This window comes from Gopherus evgoodei, chromosome 6 (genome assembly GCF_007399415.2).
Source record: "Gopherus evgoodei ecotype Sinaloan lineage chromosome 6, rGopEvg1_v1.p, whole genome shotgun sequence".
Classification (NCBI taxonomy): Eukaryota; Metazoa; Chordata; order Testudines; family Testudinidae; genus Gopherus; species Gopherus evgoodei.
Genome location: NC_044327.1, coordinates 89687179 through 89710369, shown reverse-complemented (window position 1 = coordinate 89710369; position 23191 = coordinate 89687179). Strand labels below are relative to the sequence as shown.

Sequence of the window (23191 nt, the reverse complement as noted above, 5' to 3'; positions counted from 1 at the left end):
TTTTGAATTTCATTTCTTGTTTGGACACCGTTGTGAGCTGATCAGCACAGGTAACGATGCAGAGCTCATCCGCAGAGGTGACCATGGAGTCCTAGAATTACAAAAGAGCTCCAGCATGGACCGAACGGGAGGTACGGGATCTGATTGCTGTATGGGGAGATGAATCCATGCTAGCTGAACTCCGTTCCAGTAAACAAAATGCCAAAACATTTTGGAAAAAAATCTCCAAAGGCATGAAGGACAGAAGCTATAGCAGGGACTTGTGGCAATGCCACATGAAAATTAAGGAGCTCAGGCAAGCCTACCAAAAAACCTGAGAGGCAAACGGCTGCTCCGGGTCACAGCCCCAAACATGCCACTTCTATGACAGCTGCATGCCATTCTAGGGGGTGCAGCCACCAGTACCCGAACCCTGTGTTTTGACTCTTCAATGGAGTAGGATGCAACACGGAAGCAGGTTTTGGGGATGAGGAAGATGATGAGATTGAAGATAGCTCAAGCAAGGAAGCGGAGAAACTGGTTTCCCCAACAGCCAGGATCTGTTTCTCATCTGGGATCTGGAGCCAGTACTCCCCGAACCCACCCAAGGCGGGCTCCCGGACCCTGAAGGCAGAGAAGGGACCTCTGGTGAGTGTACCTTTGTAAGCATACATGGTTTAAAATCAAGCGTGTTTAATGATTAATTTGCTCTGGCATTTGCAGTCAGTACAGTTACTGGAAAAGTCTGTTAACGTGTCCAGGGATAGAGTGGAAATCCTCCAGGGACATCTCCATAAAGCTCTCCTGAATGTACTCCCAAAGCCTTTGCAAAATGTTTCTCGGGAGAGCAGCCTTATTCCATCCTCCATGGTAGGACACTTTACCATGCCAGGCCAGTAGCATGTATGCGGGAATCATTGCAGAACAAAGCATTGCAGCGTATGGTCCTGGTGTTTGCTGACATTCATTCAAACAACATCTGTTCTTTATCTCTCTGTGTTATCCTCAGGAGAGCGATATCATTCATGGTCACCTGGTTGAAACAGAGTGCTTTTATTAAGTGGACATTCAGAGGTGCCTGTTCCTGCTGGGTTGTTTGCCTGTGGCTGAACAGAAATGTTCCCCACTGTTAGCCACGTGGTGGGGGGAAGGGTGAAGCCATCAAAATGTGACCTTGTAACATTACATAGCACACGTGCTTTCATTAATAGCAAGATTTACCATAAGAGTGCACCCATTGTTCTATAAAATGTCTTTAACTACCATTCTCCCTTTTTTCCCCTCTCCATCAGCTGCATATGTTTCTCCTTCCCAGAGGCTAGCAAAGATTAGAAAGCAAAAAAAAAAATGCACTTGGGATGAAATGCTCTCTGAGCTCATGCTGTCCTCCCACACTGACAGAGCATAGCAGAATGCGTGGAGGCAGACAAGGTCAGAGTGCAGGAAAGCACAAATGAACGCGAGGAAGGTGGCAGGCTGAACAGAGTAAGTGGCGGGTTGAAGATGATAGGTGGTGTCAGCTTGCTGACAGAAGGCAGGAGTCAATGCTCAGGCTGCTGGAGCACCAAACTCAGGAAAAGCAGCAGGAGCACAGACCGCCCTCCTCCCCAAGTGCCATTGCCTCCTCACCCAGATGCTCAAGAACACTGTGGGGGGGCCTCCAGCCACCCCGCCCCAGAGGATTGCCCAAGCAACAGAAGGCTAGCATTCAATAAGTTTTAAAGTGCAGTGTGGCCTTGTCCTTCCCTCCTCTCCAACTCCACCTAGTGCTTCCCTCCTCCCCAACCTCTCCCGGGCTACCTTGGCAGTTATCCCAATTGTGTGATGAATTAATAAAGAAGGCATGAATGTGAAGCAACAATGACTTTATTGCCCTGCAAGTGGTGATTGAAGAGGGGAAGAGAAGGTGGCTAGCTTACAGGGAAGTAGAGTGAACCAAGGGGGGCAGGGGTCATCAAGGAGAAACAAACAGAATTTTCATATTGTAGCCTGGCCAGTCATGAAACTGGTTTTCAAAGTTTCTCTGATGCACACCACCCTCTCCTCCTGTACTCTAACCATCCTGGTGTCTGGCTGCACATAATCAGCAGCCAGGCGATTTGCCTCAACCTCCCACCCCACCATAAACATCTCTCCCTTACTCTCACAGATATTGTGGAGCGCACAGCAAGCAGTAATAACAATGGGAATATTGGTTTCGCTGAGGTCTATTCAAGTCAGTAAACAGCACCAGTGCACTTTTAAATGTCCAAATGCACATTCTACCACCATTCTGCACTTGCTCACCCTATAGCTGAACAGCTCATGATACTGTCCAGGCTGCCTGTGTATGGCTTCATGAGCCATGGCATTAGGGTGTAGGCTGGGTCCCCAAAGATAACTATAGGCATTTCACCATCCCCAACGGTTATTTTCTGGTCTGGGAAGAAAGTCCCTTCCTGCAGCTTTTGAAACAGACCACAGTTCCTGAAGATGCGAGCGTCATGTACCTTTCCCGGCCATCCCACACTGATGTTGGTGAAACGTCCCTTGTGATCCATGAGTGCTTGCAGCAGCATTGGAAAGTACCCCTTTCGGTTTATGTACTTGCTGGCTTGGTGCTCCAGTGCCAAGATAGGGATAAGGGTTTCGTCTATAGCCCCACCACAGTTAGGGAATCCTATTGCAGCAAAGCCATCCACTATGGCCTGCACATTTCCCAGAGTCACTACCCTTGATATCAGCAGCTTTTTGATTGCATTGGCTACTTGGATCACAGCAGCCCCACAGTAGATTTGCCCACTCCAAATTGATGCCCGACTGACCGGTAGCTGTCGGGTGTTGGAAGCTTCCACAGAGCTATCGCCACTTGCTTCTCAACTGTGAGGGCTGCTCTCATCTTGGTATTCTGGCGCTTCAGGGCAGAGGAAAGCAAGTCACAAAGTTCCATGAAAGTGCCCTTACGTATCCCAAAGTTTCGCAGCCACTGGGAATCGTCCCAGACCTGCAACACTATGTGGTCCCGCCAGTTGGTGCTTGTTTCCTGGGCCCAGAATCGGCATTCCACAGCATGAGCCTGCCCCATTAACACCATAATGTGCACACTGCTGGGGCCTGTACTTTGTGAGAAGTCTACGTCCATGTCAAATGTTCTCATCACCGCACTGCCGTCACCTCCTCATCTGATTTCACTTTTGCAGGTTCTTCTTCAGCATATACTGCAGGATAATGCATGTGGTGTTTACACTGCTCATAATTGCAGCAGTGATCTGAGCGGGCTCCATGTTCCCAGTGCTATGGCATCTGCACTGAAAAAAGGTGTGAAACAACCATCTGCTCTGACGGAGGGAGGGGCCACTGACGACATGGCTTACAGGGAATTAATATCAACAAAGGGGGTGGCTTTGCATTAAGGAGAAACACAAACAACTGTCACACAGAATGGCCCTCTCAAGGATTGAACTCAAAACCCTGGGTTTAGCAGGCCTTTGATTTCACGGAGGGAGGGAGGGAGAGGGGAGCAAATGAATACAAAACAAATATGGTCTATTTCTCATTTTGATCCTCTCCATCTATCTTATACATCTTAGGCTGGAAGCAGACAGACAGTGCAGTACAACTGCTAGCCATCGTCATCTCCTGGGTGCTCGCCAGAAGATGGTGCTGTACGACTGGGGAATGACCTGGCAGAATAACTCCCATGTCTGCCCAGGTGCCCCTGACTGACCTCACTGAGGTCGGCTAGAGTACGACAACGATGGCTACCAGTGGTAATGCACCGTCTGCTGCCAAAAAGCAATGAGCTACTGCTGTGTAGCAATGCATTCCCCCGTCTGCCAGCACCCAGAAGACGTACAGTGATGATGAGCTGAGCGGGCACCATGCTTGCCATGGTATGACGTCTACACAGGTAACCCAGGAAAAAAGGTGCGAAATGATTGTCTGATGTTGCTTTCATGGAGGGAGGGAGGGAAGGAGAGGGGGGCCTGACGACATGTACCCAGAACAACCTGTGACACTGATTTTGCCCCATCAGGCATTGGGATCTCAACCCAGAATTCCAGTGGGCGGCGGAGACTGCGGGATAGCTACCCACAGTGCAACACTCCGGAAGTTGGCGCCAGCCTTGGTACTGTGGAAGCAGTCCGCCGAGTTCATGCGCTTAGAGCATTTTGTGTGGGGACACACACAATCGACTGTATAAAAATGATTTCTAAAAAACTGACTTCTATAAATTCAACCTAATTTCGTAGTGTAGACAAACCCATAGGGGGGAAATTTCATGCAGAATCTGGCCTTAAGTTTTGATTATAACACTATCTTTGACCGCATGCTGCGTTGCCAAGGAGGCTGCACAAGGTACGAGTAAGCACAGGATTTGGCTAGTAGCTGGCAAAGCATCGGACTGTCTTTATATCAACCAAAAGGCCCAAGCTATGGACTTAACTGTTTGTAGACCTCCAGTCAAATGAATTGTTGTGGAGGGCATGCAGTCTGAAAAACACTTTTTAAAAAAATTTCCAGTTAGAACACTATAGTAATTACAAACCTGAATAAAGTTATAGTTAGTTTACATTACTAGTATTGCTTGTTTTAACAAAAACATTGCCCAAGAGATATATATTTAATGAACAAACCGTACTTTATCATCAACCCTTTGAGATCTTGATCTTCACCTTCCTGTAACTCATATTTGCTGGTCAAAGAGAGTGAAATCTCTGTCTTTGCAAGCTGACTCAACGTATTTTCCTTGTTAGGATCATTGGGATCAACAGCTCCTTCCCCTGTAGGAAAAAATATGGCTCTTATTCTGCCAGTTCACCGACATGTGACAAGAACTGGAGCATGAACTGGGAAACATGTTAAAGGAAACAGAAAACTATTCAAAGATCTATCCACATGTACTATATCTAGACAAATAACTGTGTTTAATTCAAATTTTTTCTTTGGCCATAAAACAATGCCTTCCCTCCATTTAGAAACAGGAAAATTGTAGTATTTCGTATTTTCTGAAAATATCCATTAGAAGTTACCTATCTATATATCTGGCAAAGATTTTTGAAATACTAAAACCTGAGATTTTTGCCACATTGAATTGGATTTTTCTTTCAAGAGAGTTATCCAGATAGGGCTCAAATATGTGTGTCTCTTTACCAAAGAAGTTGTGCAGTTATTTTACGTCTATAATCAGGAAAAAAAAAATAGAACTGTGGCAGGGTAATCATTACTGGTAGTGTTCCAATTATTAACTTGCTTCTGAGGCACCCAAAATATGCTAGACATTTTTTAAACAAAGGTGGTGTGATCCCTGCACTAATATTAATAGTTCTATTCATCTTCTTGTAGCGTTAGTCCCATCTATTTTGGGTCAGCTCTGTGTGTCCTCCATTCCAGTCTGCTTTGAGGCAGTTCCTTGGAAACTCCACAGCTGATCAAATCCTTTTTATACAGCATCCATCCGTCTAGCATCCCAACCCTTTTCTTATCCTTCATTTTTAAGTTTAACACCCTGTTTCCTGTATATTCGTCTGATCTTTTTTTCATGTGATCAAACTATCTAAGCCTAGATTCCCTCAGCTTTCCTATAATTGGTCTCACCTTCACATTTTTCCTAATGTGTTTGGTTCTGATGGTCTACCCTTGTAAACTCCAAGCAACAATTTTAACATTTTAATTTTCATTGTATTCAAGATCCGCTCCTATCTCTTTTTTGGTGCTGAGCATTCAGAGCTATACAAAAAGCACAGGCCTAATAATTATTGTATAGATCTTTGCCTACCAAATAGAAAAGTTTCTCCTAACTTCTACTGCAGATCACTTCACTCACTTCTCTCCATGTAGTCCATGACATTCCTATTTTGCATTGTCACCAACTTCACCATTACCCTGTACTACTGAACCTAGGAACTAGAACATCTATACCTTTGCTAGTGGCTGGCCCCCCAGACTTACAGTCTCGTTGCCTTCCTGAAACTTATCATTGAATCTACAGACTTTCTGCTGATTTTCATGCCATTTGTTTCAAGTATGCACGTCATCTCACTAAATTTTCCACTTCCTCTCTGCTCTCTCCCACAAGTACATTATCATCTACAAAAAGCATGGATCAGCATGCCACTCTCAATGTTTTCTGTAACTGCATTAAGCACCATGATGAACAAAAAAAGGCTTGGTGCAGAGTCTCAATGCACTCTGATTCTTAACTGAAATGGTTCGATTACTTCACATGACTTTTTAACTGTGGTAGCAGCACCCGCATACATGTCCTGGATGAGTCTGATAACTTTCAGATGATATCTGTTCCATCCTTTAAACAACTATATGACTTTTTTTAGAACATGCTCTTAAGCCTTCAAGACCTCTTTTCTCTTTATTTTTCCACTAGCAATCATAATGTAAAGATAGCATCCATCATTGATTTCTTTGGCACAAACCAAACTCATTGTTGCTGACTTACTTCTCTTCATAGCCTCTTATCAATAATCAGACTGAGTTTGCCTGTTTCACTATTCACTACTTCTCAAAATTAAAGTCGGTTTACTTCTATGGAAATTTGGTTTGCACAGCCCCTTCCATACATTCAGTAAGGTTATTTAAATATGTGATAGTACTCTACTCAATTACAGAGAGCTAGATGTTTCTGCTGAAATTATTGATGTTGGAGAGTTAAATGATATCATTATGCTCCAGAATAAATACCCATTGTGAGTAGTTCATATCTCTCAGAGCTACTGTGCACTCTGGGAGACAGCTCTCCTTTGAGTCTCATTTTAGAATATCTTTTCAGTTATAATAGCTGCAAAAGTCATTTTAGGAACAAGTCTTAAATTCTGCAGATGCTGAAGAGGCCAAACAAGTACCCCCCCATATGCCAGTTTAGGGCCAGTCCCTGGATTACTATAACGAACAGACCAAACGGGGGGGGGGGGGGGGGGGGGGGGGGGGGGGAAGACAGAGAGAAAGAAAACTTACCAAGGAAAGACTCTACATCAGGAACAGCCCCTAGCCCCTCCAGCAATTCATTCAGTAGGTCATTCTGCTCAGGAGCAATGGCATCCTGGTGTTCTAACAGCAGCTATAAACAAGTGCAAACAAAATGATTTCCAGTGAAACTACTGAAAATACTCAATTTCTCCAAATGGTGCAATATACTCACAAATAGAACGCTCAAAATAAAGTCTTCAGAGCCACAGTGGGCTTACAACATGAATAAGGACTATGGAGGACCAAAGGAAAGAAAGTGCTTGCTTACAGGCTGTGGTTTTAAGACTGATAGTTCTATTTCCAAGTCTGATGGTTGGCTCACCCTTGGATCAATATTAGAATGCCAGCAAATATACACAGACCGAAGGGAGTGGGTTCTCAAAATATTAAAACATATGGGGAAAAGCTCCAATTTAGCAGCTGCTTAAACAATTAACAAAACAAATTAATCACTAAACAGAATCAGAATTGGCACTTCACTTGACAGTCTTAGAGATCAAGGAATAAGGCCTCTGATCAGCAAGACACTTAAGCATATGCTGAAATGCTTTGTTGGATCAGGACCTTAATGGACAAGGGGACTGAACTGTCTTCTTCATACCGGTGACCTCATCAGAGCAGGGTTAATTCACACCATGCTATGCAGAATGAGAAGGCTCATACTGCTGATGCTTATTGCTGTATTTTTTTTAAATACAGGGTTTCCTACTCCTGTGATATCAATTTACTACTTTTCCAATATGCTCTTAGTGCCAGTATCAGTGATTTTATTGGCACTAAGATAACAGGAAGTACAAACTATTAATAATACAACTTGTATTGCAGCTGTGCACACCTCCAAGGAGGAACAGTTTCGCAGTCCATAAGAAGCCTCTGAGAACAAACTTGTATATGCTGCATTATAAAAAATACACAAATGGTATGGGCCTGAAGAATGAGTTTCCTGTAATTAGACGGCTTGTTTCTGTACCTATCACTAGCATTTACTTGAGGAAGGAAGTGGCACTGTGCAGAGTATGATAACAGTTTGTGTTGGCTAGTTCTCAAGATCTTTTTCCACACAAACAGGATTCTTTCTACGAAGTCTGTTTTAAGGTTATGGTGCCCATAGCCACCAGTTTAAACTGAATTTAAATACAAGTGGAGTAAAACATGCGCTATATTTACAGATTTCAGAACTCTGATCGTTTAGAGAGTGAAAAGCCTATTCAAATCAAAAGCTGTGTTCACTGAAATACAGAGGCAGCTAAAAAACTTCGTATCTGGGAAATCAAAGGCACATTAAAGATTCTGGGGGAGACATTCAAAGAAAACAAATGGCAGTTTGGTGCATAACTAACATTTTGCTTTTGAAAATTTCCCTCAGTCTCACCTACATGAGTGCCTGGACGTTATATTTTATACAGTGTATGCTGTGCATGTATTCATGTGTACACTGAAATTGCAAATTTAAGACACAGAAATTTATGATCTTTAGATATAAAACTGCCTGGTTTCAAGTCTTAACTACGTCCTCCATACACATATGAACTACATGAAATCTTGGAAGAAAAGACTGTCCCCTTTGACTAGTGTTCTACCACATGACAAGTAATTTATATCAAAAAAGTGTTCAGTTAATCCTGATGAAGTACAGAACACACTAAACCAGATTACACACAAAGTGACAAATGAGAGGTTCCCCATAATCATTTGCACCATGTGAGATTCAGCCTCTAAGTCACAAACTTGACAACAGCATAGCAGGATTTGAATATCATGCTGGACACCTAAATGAAACAAGTTAAGTGTTGACAAACAGACAGGAAATGAAACAAATACATCCTCAATTCAAACCTGAAGTGGCAGTTGTCTTTAATCTAGCAAACACTATGTTTCCTGGCAGGCTTAGCCATTAGTACTTGCATGAGTAAGGCTAATTTTTAACTCACTTTCTTGGGAGTGAAGTATTCCATATTTAAAAAAAAAAATCCATGATTTAACATTTCTGAGTTTTGCACATTAGTGGATGAGTGGTAGTATACTAACGGTGGAAGGACCATATGGTATACATCTAAATTATGTCCTAGTGAATCACACTATAAACTACAGTTTCTGCATTTCATCTGTTCCTTATCCAGAATAAACATACTTGCAGGATACCACTGCCCCCTAAATCACACTCTTACATCTGCTTCCAGCCAAACACATGATGGAATATCAAAGTCATAAAATGTACAAGAATTTACTTTCATCTCAAAGTCACACTAACTCTTAAAAAAACAACAAGTCCCCTTTCTTACCAAGAGGAAGTTTGTAATTCAAATAAACTACAAATGGTTTATGACTACTATATACAAATAAGAAGTTCTGCAATTTTTTCCCTTTTTAGTTAAATGCTCTGAAAGAAAAATACTTTACATTTTATTGTCCGACTCTTATTTTGGTTAATGCTGTTTCCAAACTATTATTGTCTCTACCATTCCCATTGGGGCTAATGGGGTGGAAATACAATTCTCTCCTGCACCATACAGTACAAGTTACAATAAATGTTAAGAAAAGTTTGGTTCTAAGATTATTCCATACACTTGGACACTGAGATGATCTTCTACTTGGACAAGAGACTATCAGAAAAGGAAGAGTAAAGGAATTCCTTCATGGCATTTTAGGAAAGTCAATACAGAACACCACAGTTATTCTGTGATTCTGTGGAAAAGTTATCCTTCTCCCAAAAAGTGGTTTGAGAAATTTCCCACGAACAGATTAAACAGTAGTAGTTTAGCTAAAAATTCTTTCCATTCACTTACTGAATGGGTATTGATGATTTCTTCAATGGAGATGTATATGACAGGTTTGCTGAGGGTTACCATATCAGAGTACTCATCAATATTGAATTTCTCCTCTGGCTCAGGAACATCACATGCTATCTGAAAAAAATTCCTAAGAAAGTAGTAAGATGAGAAAGATAGGTTAAATAATTATACATAAGAAAAACATGTTTTAGCTAACTGTAGAGAATTGGAATAAGTTTCTTGTTTGAAATGCAAGCTATATGAAGATTTCTGCTACAGTCTATTAAAGCTGCAAAGGAATGCCAGGGTACAAATCGTAAGCAGCATGTCAATGTAAATAAGAGTGCTTATCTGTCTCTACAGAGACCAGCAGGTTTATTTCTTCAAAATAAGATTTTTCCCTTTCAGCTACAAAGTTGTGAGCAAGAATTATTTAGCACCTTTTTAAAATTGTTCTGAGGGATCTAGTCTAGAATCTGGATTAAAAATAATCCTCCAGAAGATATAAAGGAAAGATGCTTTGCATAAATGGTTACCCTCATTGTATGAAAGCAGCTCATAATTTTGACAAAGTTTAGGAGCAGTAATTAAATCTCATGCACACTAAAACAGGCTGTCTGAATGATACAGGGCTGAATGATACAGGGCAGTCAGATATATTAAATTTAAAACATTTAAAATCCCTGCATCACTCCACTGCAATGTTTAAACTCTTTTGTGCTCAGGAACACTGCGCAAAATATAAGGATATCTGGCAAGATTATGGGATTGTTACAGTGTAAGAATATTATGGGAAAATACACAAAAGGTGTTAACATAAAGTGTTACTATGACTATAACACTATCTATATCTAGACATACAGAAGCCATCCAGTGTTTCAGAAGCAGGAAACAGTTTCTCAGCATTTTTATTGATAACTAAGAAAAGTATTGCAGAGATAATGGAAAAATCTCTTCTCTCACACTTAGTAACAGAGCAGATTCTAAACCTCTCAGGTTAGCATCCTCCTTGGAGACATATCACCAATTTTCAGCAAAAAGTTAATTTAATGAGACATGGGATTCTTCTTTTTGTAAAGATCAGAGCCAAATTAAACACAACAAGCAAGTCTTCCTCCTCTTTGTTTTTGTTATTAATTAATAAAATGACTAACTGCTTTAGTCTCCTTGCTCACATATGGCCTCTAAATGAAGGTTATAAGAGTAGTCCTCGTTAAAAAGATGTTTTCTTTTTCATATAGAAGAGATGCTTCTAAAAGGAATAATTAATGTACATTTGAAATATTCTGCTGTCTCATGATAATTCCATGATCATAATCACTCAAAAAAGCTACAAAGTAAAGAGCATAAATTTCAAACAACTTCCTTGCAACACAGAAGGTCTGGATTTTCCCAAGACACTTTTTAGCAAAATATTTAAACTTTCATTTCCTACAATTGTTTCTCTCAGCTGAGATGGCTAAAGTTAAAAGACAGTTCTTCCTGGCTGGGAAATCATTTACATTTACAAAGGAGTAATCTCAGTCACCAGACTGAAAAACAATCAGCTGTTCTACTTACTTAAAGCAAGCATTAGTGTGTGTTATACAATGAAATGCTCCATTAGACTCGCATAGGAATTTTTCTTGCAAAATGAAGTATTTGAATGACTGAATACTGCTGAGCAATACTAAAATTACTTGCTAAACAATAGTACTGAACTGGAAATACAGCATATTATTTTCCCATTACAGAACAAGGCAGAGCGATTTCCATATGAAGGATTATTCATTGAATTATAGTCGGGTAAATAGAGTAGGTCTACCTTATCCACCCCCAAACAGTTTACACTGAATAAACATTTGCATGAGGTTTTCACACCTGAACTTCTGATACGTCTGTGACAGGTAAGTGTTCATAGATGAAAGATGCGCACTCTCTCCTTCAAAGAGTTTGTTAGAAGCAGCGTGCTGAAGGACTTTCGCCACACACCCTAAATTCCTCCTCTGGTCAGAGTGTATCTGGCCTCCAGCTGTCATGTCAATTATATCAAAACCATCAGGAGCAACAATGGCCGGATTCATGTAGCGATAGTATAGGAGGTTTCCAACAATCTATAGGAGAAACACTTTGAGAATTTTTTTCTTCCCTGATGTACACTTTAATCCATTCTTAGAAAGCCCACTAAAGACTACACTTTTCCTGGTTTAGATTGTAATAAATCATTAACTAAGAGGTGGTAGAGAGCAATCTGTGCAAACAACTTCTGAGTAACTATTATCTAGTTAGCTAACTGGAAAAGTCTAGTGATCCCACAGAGATAAAAAAAGATGTTATTTAGTAATGGGCACTTACACCAGGAGTATATTTATAACAACTGGTTTAAAAAACAAACAAACCAATCCCCCGCCCCTCCACCAAACAGGAAAAGAGTGCCATCTCCCTCCAAGATTACTCTTTTCATCAGAATTTTGGCCAGGTCTAATTTTTAAAAAAATCACATTTAAAAAAAATGTTTAAATATCTGAAAATCTGGATGCATATATCAAGTTATAATAAATCCTGTACTCATTCAAATAAGATTTCCATTACTGTCCTGTTTCAGCTGAATCAGAAATACTAAGGATAGACATTTGTAAAATTTGTACTTTGTATCCAACCTAAAAGCAGGAAGTGCAGAGAATTTTTTAAAAAGTTTACATATTATTTAACTTCAAAAATAAGAGGTTCCATTCTCTTTGAGCTGGCTGTAATGTTTATCCCGAACTTCTAACCCATCCCAAATATTTTAGTAACAATTTTTTTTAAAGTGGCCTATCTGATAAATTCTACATTTATCCATTAGAACTGGGCAGGAAACAGTTTTCCTATCCTGTGAATATTTGAGAATTCAGAAGATTTGCCCATTCAGCACTGTGATGAAACTGAACTTCCGTAGTTTTTTTTGAGGAAAAAACCAGGATGGGCAATAGAGACACATAAACCAGGCCCAAACCAGTCAATGACCCAAGGATCAGGGCACTCACATGGGATGTGGGAAATCTGGATTCATGTTCATACTCTGCCCAGTCTAGAATGGGTCTCCCAAAACCCAGGTGAATGCCTTAAACACTGGGCTTTGGCTGGTTTTCAGAAACTGCCTCTTCTCTTATATTAGAGGACCAGGTACTAAAGCTGACCCAAGAGCTGCATTTCTGTGAGTGAGAAGTGAAGTGAAGGACTCCTGACCTCTGGTACTTACTTCCTTTGCCCATTTGCCATAGTTCATGCCCCATCACTCAATGGAATGTTTGGCTTTTGAATTTAAGGGTTTTCAAATGATGAGTTGTGCTGGTCAGCTGGCAGGATAGAGGTGCCTTGTGGTGGAATCAGTTCACTACCCATTTAAGCATAGTTGTCAGAGAAGTTTTAAAATGATGTAAATTTATAGTGACCCCCAGGTACTGTGGTGATGGGCACCAAAGAAATTCTTGTAAACAATGTTTATTGTGAACAATATTAGCTAGATTGTTTATTATTACATAACTTCGCTGCGGAGATTAAAATTTTCAAAATGGCTCCAGACAAGAATTGTAACACAAAAATAATGTCTTTTGAAGGATACTAAAAAAAATCCTCCAAGTAATTCTGGATCCATTACAATTCAATTTTTTTAAATGCAACACGGATATTGGCAACTGTACTGAGATGTAAATATATCTAATTAAAGCAAGATGTAAGACCTGTAGTTATGTGGCAGGCACACAGAATGACTTCACATTGCCTTCTGCAGAATACAATGGTTCCGATAGATTAAGGGAAGGGCACTGTGCCAGGAACATTCTGCATCACTTGACGGCGCACACACTCCAGTCTAGACAAATGTCACATTCTCACAACATTTATAAGCATTTTAAACAAGTGTAGGGGATGGATTAATTCACTGTATGCTCTTATAACTCTGCCCAATTGTATTTATAGTATTAAAAAACATTTGAAGCAATTTGTGTTAAGTGTTCTAATTTCACCTTAGCAGAGTTAAAATTGCAAAACCAGAGTCATATTCTTCATGGAAGATCAGTATTGAAGCAAACTCATGCAGTCAATTATTCCTAGCTTCCTACAAAGTACCAGTGAGCTTATTTTCAATGGTGCTGGCCCGCTGACATCTATACATGCTACAGATGCTCTACAACATTGACTATATTTTCCAAGTCAGGCCATATTAACACATGGAATTCCTTTCATCTTCACCCCCAGAAGTTTCTGTAAATACAAGTGTTAACAATTCTGTAAAAAGCTTATGTGCAATAAATCTTGCTTTTGGCATAAGCAGAAAGAACAAGCTGCTAACAGATCACCTCACAAATCTACCTTTAATAGTTCATCTTCTGTTGCATCTGGGAATTTCTCATGGAGCGAATTCTTCAGAACTTTGGCTATATACCTCATTCCATAACTACATATAGAACAGATGAAAAAGGAAAAATAATGGAAAGACTTAGATGAAACAAACAGATCATTCCATTCAATCAAGATACTGCATTTTCACAGACTAACCACTTACACACAAAACAAGATGATGATGAAAAAAAAATAAGGATTTATATTACAGATCCTCACTAGGTTTTATATCATATTTTGAATATGTGATATGGAACAACTGTTCCCTCTGTTGGAGAATTGCTATTATAAAAGTCACGTACCACAGATAATATCAAGGCAGTACAGATGGCTGTTTATACTGAATCCTGCATCAAATGTTATTGTACAAATGAACTAAAGTTATGAGACTTATAATTTGGCACTTACGGCATCATACTGAGCGATGAGAATATGGACACAAGGACTTTATCAGTTACTGTTCTCAAGCTTTGAATGGAGGACTCCAGTCTATTTACCACTTCCGGATGTTCTAATGCTTGTTCTGTTGTTACATCGTATGGCAATTTACTGCAAACAAAAGAGAGGTATTTACTGGACTAAACTAAACTGTGCACTATGAAATTACAAACAACATTAATTAAAAACTAAATTTGTTTAATGCTATACAGTCTCAACTACTTATTTCATGTATATATCAGAGAACACATAAAATCAAGTGACTTAATAAAAAAATCATTTGAAGAATTGGTTTTTAACAGAAACAAAAACCCCACCAATATTATCAGTTCATTTTTTTAAAATGAAAAACAAACAAACAAACAAAAACCATGGAAGTGATATGAACTGTCTTCTTCCAGATACAAAGAGGAAAACATCTACAGTAACTCCTCACTTAACGTCGTAGTTGTGTTCCTGAAAAATGCAACTTTATGCAAAACAATGTTAAGTGAATCCAATTTCCCCATAAGAATCAATGTAAATGGGGCGGGGTGGTTAGGTTCCAGGGAATTTTTTTTTGGCCAGACAAGAGACATTTACATATACAGTATAAATTTTAAAGAATTTTAAACAGTTTAATATTGTACACAGCAATGAATAATTGTGAAGCCTGACTGAGGTGGGTGAAATATTTCCCAGGGAATGCCTTGCAGCTAAATGATGAACTAGCAATCGGCTGAGCCCTCAAGGGATAATACGCTGTGGTTAATATAGCCTCACGCTCTATAAGACAGCATGGACTGAGGCAGGAGGGAGGAAAGACAACGGATGCAAGGCAGTAGCTGCAAACTCTTCCCTACAAAAACTGAACATGATGAACCCACGCTATCCAGCTGGAGCGCACCACTCCCTCCTCCTGACAGCACATGCATGGCTGCACAGGTGCTGACTTTCCAAAGTGCATGACAGAGAGGGGGATGTACGTACGTACATTACCCCTTTAAGTATGCTGACCCCACTTCAAGTACGTTGCCCTTAAGCGGATCAGCCACTTCAGACAGGACGTAACAGCTTCCAGCAAGCTCCCTCCTTTCTGTCCCTCTCCTCCACTTTGTGGAGAGGGGACATGGCAGGTGGAGCAGAAGCAGGGGGAATTTAGGGGAGCTGATGGGGGGGCTTCTGCCCCCCCGGTTCTAATCCCCACAAGGAGGGGCTGCTCTTCCAGAGAATCCTGCAAACAGTGGACAAAGCAGGCAGCTGCCAAACACTGTTATAACGGAGCATTGCGCAACTTTAAACGAGCTTGTTCCCTAATAGATCAGCAACTTAACACTGTCCCAGTTAACGTTGTTTTGTTGTTAAGTGAGGAGTTACTGTATTATTATTCTAGTGTGAGGGTTCTTATGTACTAGTTCAGGGGTCGGCAACCTTTCAGAAATGGTGTGCTGAGTTTTCACTTATTCACCTTAACTTAAGGTTTCGTATGCCGGTAATACATTTTAACGTTTTTTAGAAGGTCTCTCTCTAAGTCTATATTATATAACTAAACTATTGTTGTATGTAAAGTAAACAAGGTTTTCAAAATGTTTAAAAAGCTTAATTTAAAATTAAATTAAAATGCTAATCTTACGCGGCTGGCCCACCTCATCCCGCTACCAGCCTGGGGTTCCGTTCACCTAGTTTGGCAGTGGGCTGAGCTGGGCTTGTGGGACCCCGGCTGGTAAGGGGCCAGCAGCTGGGACCCCAGACCAGCAGCGGACTGAATGGGGCTGGCAGCTGGGACCCCAGACCAGGGGTGCAGGTGGGAATGTGAAGGGGGGGTGAAGGAACTCCCGTTTGGTGCTCACGGTGGGAGTGGGGATGTGGGAGGGTGCAAGAGTCAAGGCATGGGGTGGGGGCTAGGCACAGGTGGGGGGTGCAGGAGTCAGAACGGGGGCTGGCAGTGTGAGAGGGGATGCAGGAGTCAGGGTGTGGGATGGCTGGGTGTGTGTGGGGGTGCAGAAGTCAGGGCTGGGTGTGTGGAAGGGGTGTAGGGGCAGGGCAGAGGGCTGAGTGTGTGCAAGATGTGCAGGGGGTCAAGGCAGAGGGTTGGGTGTGTGTGGGGGGTCTCAGAGGTCAGAGCAGAGGGTTGGGGTGCTCAGGAAGGCTGGGGTGCTCCCAGCACCCTGCCATGAGCGGCTCACAGCAGGGGGCTGGAGAGGATATGCCCGATTTCTCCCCCCTTTCCCCAGAGCCCCGTCTGTCCCCACCTCTTCTCTGCCTCCTCCCTGGAGCAGCGAGCATGCTGTGGCTCCACTCCCCCTACTCCTCCCCCTCACAAAGGCGATCAGCTGATTGGCGCAGGGAAGGAGGGGCAGGAAGGCACCACGCTGGGGGAAGAAGTGGGGGAGGGTGGAGCTTGGCTGCTGGCAAGACCAAGCTTCTGCCTTCTGCCCCCGCAGGAGAAAGCAGTGGGCGGAGGGGCTGAGTGGGGCCAGGATCCCAGCAGGTAGCAGCGTGCCATTAAAAATTGGCTCACGTGCCGTCTTTGGCATGCGTGCTGCAGGTTGCCAATCCCTGTACTAGCTTGTGTGCTGAGAGGAAGGATAGTCCAAAGGTTAGGGCATTAGCTTAGAAGTTGGGAGACCTGTTTCAGTTCCCTGCTCAGTCACAGATTTCCCTTGTGACCTTGGGCAAGTCAGTCTCTCTGTCCCTCAGTTCCCCATGTGTAAAATCCTCATGGGGTGTTGTGAGGTGCTCATATATTAAAGTGATGGGGTACTTTAGATAGAGAAGTGTTATAAGTTAGTCCATCATTGGGGTTCCAATCCTTCAGTCAGAACTGCAAGCACTGGCTCTTTGTACCATTGCAAAGCTCCATTGAAGTCAATGAGGCTCTGTAATGGTGCTGAGGTCCATGCCAGCAGATCTGAATGCAGGTTCTGGGAGTAAATTTATAAGCTACTTCATAGAGGAATCTACTATGCTATAAAATAACAGTACTAATAAGAATCACACCTCAGCAAAAAGAATCATTAAGTCTCATTATATTACAGTGAACTGGAGTATCACAAGCATACACCCCAGATGCATCTTCATGGTTGCTTGTAGAAGAGAAGAAAAAGCTTCACGCAATGACAAAAGGATCTGACATGAGGAATCACTCAAATATTAACTGAATGAAGATGAACTATTCTATTTTTCACTTACCTGGCCTCTCCAGTCTGTGTTTCCAACTGGTTTACCCATGCCTTGTACACTTCCACAGGGCTAGTGTTGATGAGGAGGGATTTGTCATCCATGATTTCCTTCACCACTGGGGACAACAGCTGACGCAGCGAGTTCTGTCCACGAGCACCTCGATTAAAGCTGACAACCATCTTAATGACAGTAGGGTTTCCAGTGACTATATCCTGTATCTGGTCTACTTTGGAACTGCATTAAAAACAAAACAGTCCTTAACTGTACTGTAACCAATTTTCAGGTTTTTTTTTTTTTAATATACAAGTTTCAAAGGTTAGAAAAATTGACAAGTTTCTAACTGGTTCTGTATTGATTAAAATCAACGTAACCCTCCAATTTATGGATATTTATATCAAAATAGAAATAGCTTTTATAGAAAAATCACTAATCCATGAAACGTAATAAAGATTAAAATATGGAAGTGGCAGGACTTCAAATAATTCCAATTAGTACCATATTTACTGTATATACTCGATCATAAGCCGGTTTGTTTATAAGCCGACCCCCTGCCCTGCTCAAGATGGATAAGTAAAAACAGAAATTTTTTTATGACCCATTCATAAACCGACCCTATAATTCAGGGGTTGGCAAACTTTGGCTCCCAGGCCATCAGGATAAGCCACTGGTGGGCTGAGATGGTTTGTTTACCTCGAGCGTCTGCAGGCATGGAGGTAAACCTAAGTAAAGAAAGTGTCCCGGCCTGCCAGAGGCTTAACCTGATGGGCCGGGACAGCAACTGGTGGGGAAATTTAGGGTTGGGAGAAGCTAGGGGTCAGGGGAGTAACCTCTGTGACACCCCCCAAATGACCCCATCCCTAGCCTGAGACCCCCAAACTCTCCCCATCCCATCCCTTCCCACCTTAGCTGGGGCAGGCAAGGGGAGGATGCCTCTGGCCTGGTTGGAGTTGCTCCAGCAGGCTGGGCGGCGCAGGCGCAGCTGCAGCCTGCCAGCCCTGGAGCTGCAGCTGCTTTGGAGGCTGTGGGGAGAGCAGTGTGGCAAGAAGCAGACACACTCTGACCCCACTTCTTCCATTCTGGCCTGCTGGTTGTGCTCCCTCTCCTTGCTCCCTCCGTTGGGGGGGAGGGGCTGCATCTCACCTCTCCCTCTCTATACCTGTTCATAAGCCGATCCCCTTCTCTGATGCTACCCTTTTTTACTAAAAAAAATTCAGCTTATGAACGAGTATACACGGTAAGTCCAGTTCTGGGAACAATTTAAGCACATGCCTTCAGTGTTTTGCTAATATGGGCCTTATTGATTACAATCTATCACAGGATGATCCCTCTGCTTATGACACATTTACAAATTACATTTGTGAAGAAAAATAAAAGCTCTGAAACTCAACTGCATATTCAAACAAAAAGCAGGAACAAAGAAGCCAAAATAATTGTACTTTTAGTACCCCTCTACCCTGATATAATGTGATCCGATATAACACGAATTCGGACATAACACGGTAAAGCAGCACTCGGGGTGGGGTGGGGTGCAGGGCTGCGCATTCCAGCGGATCAAAGCAAGTTCGATATAACGCAGTTTCACCTGTAACATGGTAAGCTTTTTTTGGCTCCCGAGGACAGCGTTATATTGGGGTAGAGGTGTACATGCAAGTATTTACCTTCAAGATTAAGTAAAAATTTAAGATTATGCAGACTTTGCATCTCTACCAGAGAGAGAGAGCCTCCCTGAATCTAAGGTATAAAACATTTATAACCTTCTCAGTCAATTTATTAAGTTCCACTGATATAAGACTTTAATTTCCCCACTGACAAATAAAAGTATGATTCGACATCAAATGAGAAGCAAGTTTAAGAATGCAGTTCAAAGAAAATGTCTAAGTCTAACAGATAGGATATCTTCAGAGGAATGTAGGGTTCTAGTCAATGTACATACTTTATCTCCTCTTCTAGAGCAGTTTTAAAGAGCTTGAGAAGTAGATATTCTTCTCGCTGATTGGAAGCATAGTTGTAGAGAGTAAAAATGACTGTATCCATGAACTTTGTTGACTTGTTCTGAGGCATCTGGAAAATCAGCTTAGCCAGATACATGGGATTAGTCTAGGAAAGAAACATTATGGAGGGTGATTTGTATATTGCTAAAATGATAAGTTGTCCCACTACCTGCACAAGCCTTAAGGAGTTTTCTTACCTTCGAATGGACACGCATAACTTTCATTAAACACCACTGAAAGTTATGTTTGCATGGTTAAGGCTATACCTTCTCATAGCTGTCACTATTAAAAGCTTCACATTTATGCTTTTGGCCTAACTTTAATGCAGCATTCACTATACTGAGCATTAGGCTATTGTAACACTAAACCTGGGGAATAATGTGAATGCCACAGTGGTAGTTGGTACTTGCAAATGACAATTGTAAGTATTTTAATGGCTACCTCCCTAAATTCTGTACCCCATGCACTACCTCCACAAACGGAAAGCCAAGTGAAGCCAGTACTAAATATTTATCACTAGTCCTTATTATGATACTTTTGTATTTAAAAAAAAAAAAATACAAGACAACCTACCTGAAAAATAACTTCCTTTGAGTTAAAAGGACACTGGGGAGGGGTTAGCCATACATCTCTCCCCTCCCCTCCCCCCACAAATGAAAGTGGGGTAGGGAAACAATCTTTCCCTGTACAAATAAGCCTTCTAAAGAAACTTACCCAAAGTCAGACGGAAGAAGACCAATACACAAAAATAGACACATTACATAATAAAATGTCAATCATGCAGTAGCTTTTTTCCCCTACATACAATACAGAAAGTAATTTCAGTATTTTTAAACTTGACAGATAATGTGGAAGAAAATGATTTTTCCTGCTCAGATTTGAACTATGCATCCAAAATGACTTGACAGGATGGAGGTGGAGGGAGAAAAGGAAAAGACATAAAACCGAGCAGGCCTAAAAGAGGTGGGAATTCAAAATAATTTCAAGTATGGGAACAGCAACCAATTATCTCTTGCACAATTTAAGGCCAACAGAGCTGTTTTCTATTGGGGAAACAAATGTAAACTATACAGTATTAATTGTCAAGCCTGTTTAAAATCAAGCATCCAGCGAACAAAACTTGCTGGCTGTGATCAGCTGTGGTCTGTAGTAACTGTATTTACTGTACACTACATCTGCAAAGAACTCTCTCCTCATTCTCATTAGAACAAGAAACAAACACACTTTAAAGTTTTCCTTAACACAAGCCATTTGGGGGCAAATTAATCCCTACATTAGGACTTACCTGCAAAAGGTAAAACAGGTGTTGATAGGCTTCCAGCTGTTTCCTCCTCTCTTTGCTCAAGCCTTTGATGCCCTGTTTGTCACCTGTCACCATCTCTTCCACCTGATTTTTGCTTTTTTTGTTTAGCTTCTTGCTGTGCAGTACCACATCCTACAGACACAAGTGAGCCATTATATATATTCACACAGAAATATAAAGCAATATGGTACACTGCCATTTCTCAATCATCTTAAATAGGATGTTTCTACATTGGTCTATTCATTAAAAGATGTTAATGTCAACCCCTTTTTATATTGAGGCCCAATATAGCACATTAACTAGACAATATTGTTCATGACTACATCATTTTACTCATGATGAGAGTTTTATTTAGATTTATAAGAAGGCAAAACATCAAGCTCTGAGTGCCATCTCACATCAGTTAAAATTCACAAGAAAAATATACTAGACTGTCTAAACACAGTCCCTACCCTTAACTCCTATGCTCAATCAAATCTGGCTCCAAAACATAAGTTTTGGCATGTCAACAACCACCCAGTGTAATCCTATCATCGCATCCCCTTCCCAAGCAGTGGGAAAAATTTACTGCTGGATAGAATTTCAGTGTGGACTAAATGATAATTGCCAGGGTACCTCAAGCTCACATACAGGCTTTTGACAACTAACAAGAGCAAACTCTTTACAATGAGTTTTAAAATTGGAAGTCAGATTTGTTCTATTCTTAGAAAGTTGCTTAAAAACCATAAAGAATGACCTCATGCTTTTGGGTAATACTGCTGCCCATGTCTATCATAATAAAAACACCTGGTATTCAGTGAGATGTGAAGTAATATAGTACAGGAACTAAACAACGTCTACTTCTGCTCCCCACTTCAGCACTGATACTTTAAGAAAAAAGCTAACTAGCAGGCAATAAAGTGGAAGAACAGAAGGAAGCGACCGTGTGCCATTAACTATTCCAAAGAACACCAGTCCTCAATGATTTAAGACCATTCCCAGGTCAATTCTCACCAAAAGCTCTTTCTACAGCACAGCTACTTCTTACATAGGTTTTATTGACCGTGGTTCATCTTGGCATACGCTAAACAAGAAAAAAGGCAACTGCTTCACTCCCCAAGAACATCCTAACTGATCCTGCATTCCTTCAGCACACAAACCTCCACTGCCTTTAGTGCATTCTATAGAAATAGTTTGAACAAAGCCTGCTGACCTGTAGAGAGATCCTGTTCTTCACCAGCAGCCCAATCTTTATATCCATCAAGTTCAAGTCTTTCTCCAGCTGTTGATTGGATCGGATTTTTGTAACCACCTCCTCTCTTAACCTTGTTACTTCTAGTTCTTCCTGAAAGTCTAAGTCACTTTGGTCCAGGAGGTAAGCAAATTTGCGCAAGACGTTCAAGGGTGGATTTTCAGCACCAACTGCAGTTAAAGGTAAATGAGCTCATATTAGATATTTTATTTGCTTGGTCTCACATGCACAGACACAGAATATCAGTGTTTAAAATTCTTTTGTACCTTTTGTACATAGTGACATCTATGGTCAGAATGCCAAACTGCAGAAAGGAGTGTGTCATTGAGAGCAAGAGCAGAATATTTTGTGTAACCAGAACTACACATAGTAGTTCTATATAAATGTATTAACCGTTTAACAAATGTTAGTATGCAAGACGCAGGTATGAGAAATCACAACCGAACACTTATTCTAAAAATGGTTTCCCCACCAGTTTACACTCAAATGTTTATCACCAGCACTTACTTAGTGTTCTGTAGTCATCCCTAGCTTTGTTTGCCCTAAGAAATGCTTGTATTTTCACAATTTCTTCATTCTGGAAAAAAGACCAAAGACTAAACACTTTAGAAAGCATTGAACAGGAAACCTCAAATAACAGGTCATGTTCTATGAAGAGAGATAATGAAGAATACTATAGACATCTACCAAACACTGGTCTAATTAGAAAAAAAGTTTTAATGTCTTTACAGTTATAATGTATTCTGTAAAGAGACATATGGGAGAACCTACAGTATCTGTAATTTCAAGAAATACATGCATTACTACTACATTAGTTCTCTTCTCAAAAGGGGATGGGGTAGAGAAATGCCTTACATGATCCTTGAAATACTGCAGCCGTTTCTTGTATGCCTTCCTCGCTAGCCACATTTTGACCCATGACTGAATCTAAAAGTCAAATAAAAACTTAAGAGGAATTGTAGGAGAACTAAGAAAAACTAATTTTATCTGG

The 23191-nt window shown here is 41.1% G+C and overlaps 1 protein-coding gene across 4 annotated transcripts in view; it reads right to left on the bottom strand.

Annotated features, from left to right (window-relative positions):
• Nucleotides 1-23191, bottom strand: part of IQGAP2 (IQ motif containing GTPase activating protein 2) — a 258548-nt gene that overhangs the window by 23778 nt on the left and 211579 nt on the right. For all 4 annotated transcript variants that reach the window (XM_030566208.1, XM_030566209.1, XM_030566210.1 and 1 more), the window contains 12 exons: nt 23056-23127; nt 22708-22777; nt 22162-22370; nt 20952-21101; nt 19609-19772; nt 17685-17909; nt 14484-14624; nt 14046-14130; nt 11574-11806; nt 9729-9861; nt 6931-7033; nt 4601-4742 (listed from right to left, as the gene is read on the bottom strand). In XM_030566208.1, coding sequence (XP_030422068.1) covers nt 4601-4742; nt 6931-7033; nt 9729-9861; nt 11574-11806; nt 14046-14130; nt 14484-14624; nt 17685-17909; nt 19609-19772; nt 20952-21101; nt 22162-22370; nt 22708-22777; nt 23056-23127 — 1727 coding nt within the window. The remainder of the gene's footprint in view (nt 1-4600; nt 4743-6930; nt 7034-9728; nt 9862-11573; nt 11807-14045; nt 14131-14483; nt 14625-17684; nt 17910-19608; nt 19773-20951; nt 21102-22161; nt 22371-22707; nt 22778-23055; nt 23128-23191) is intronic.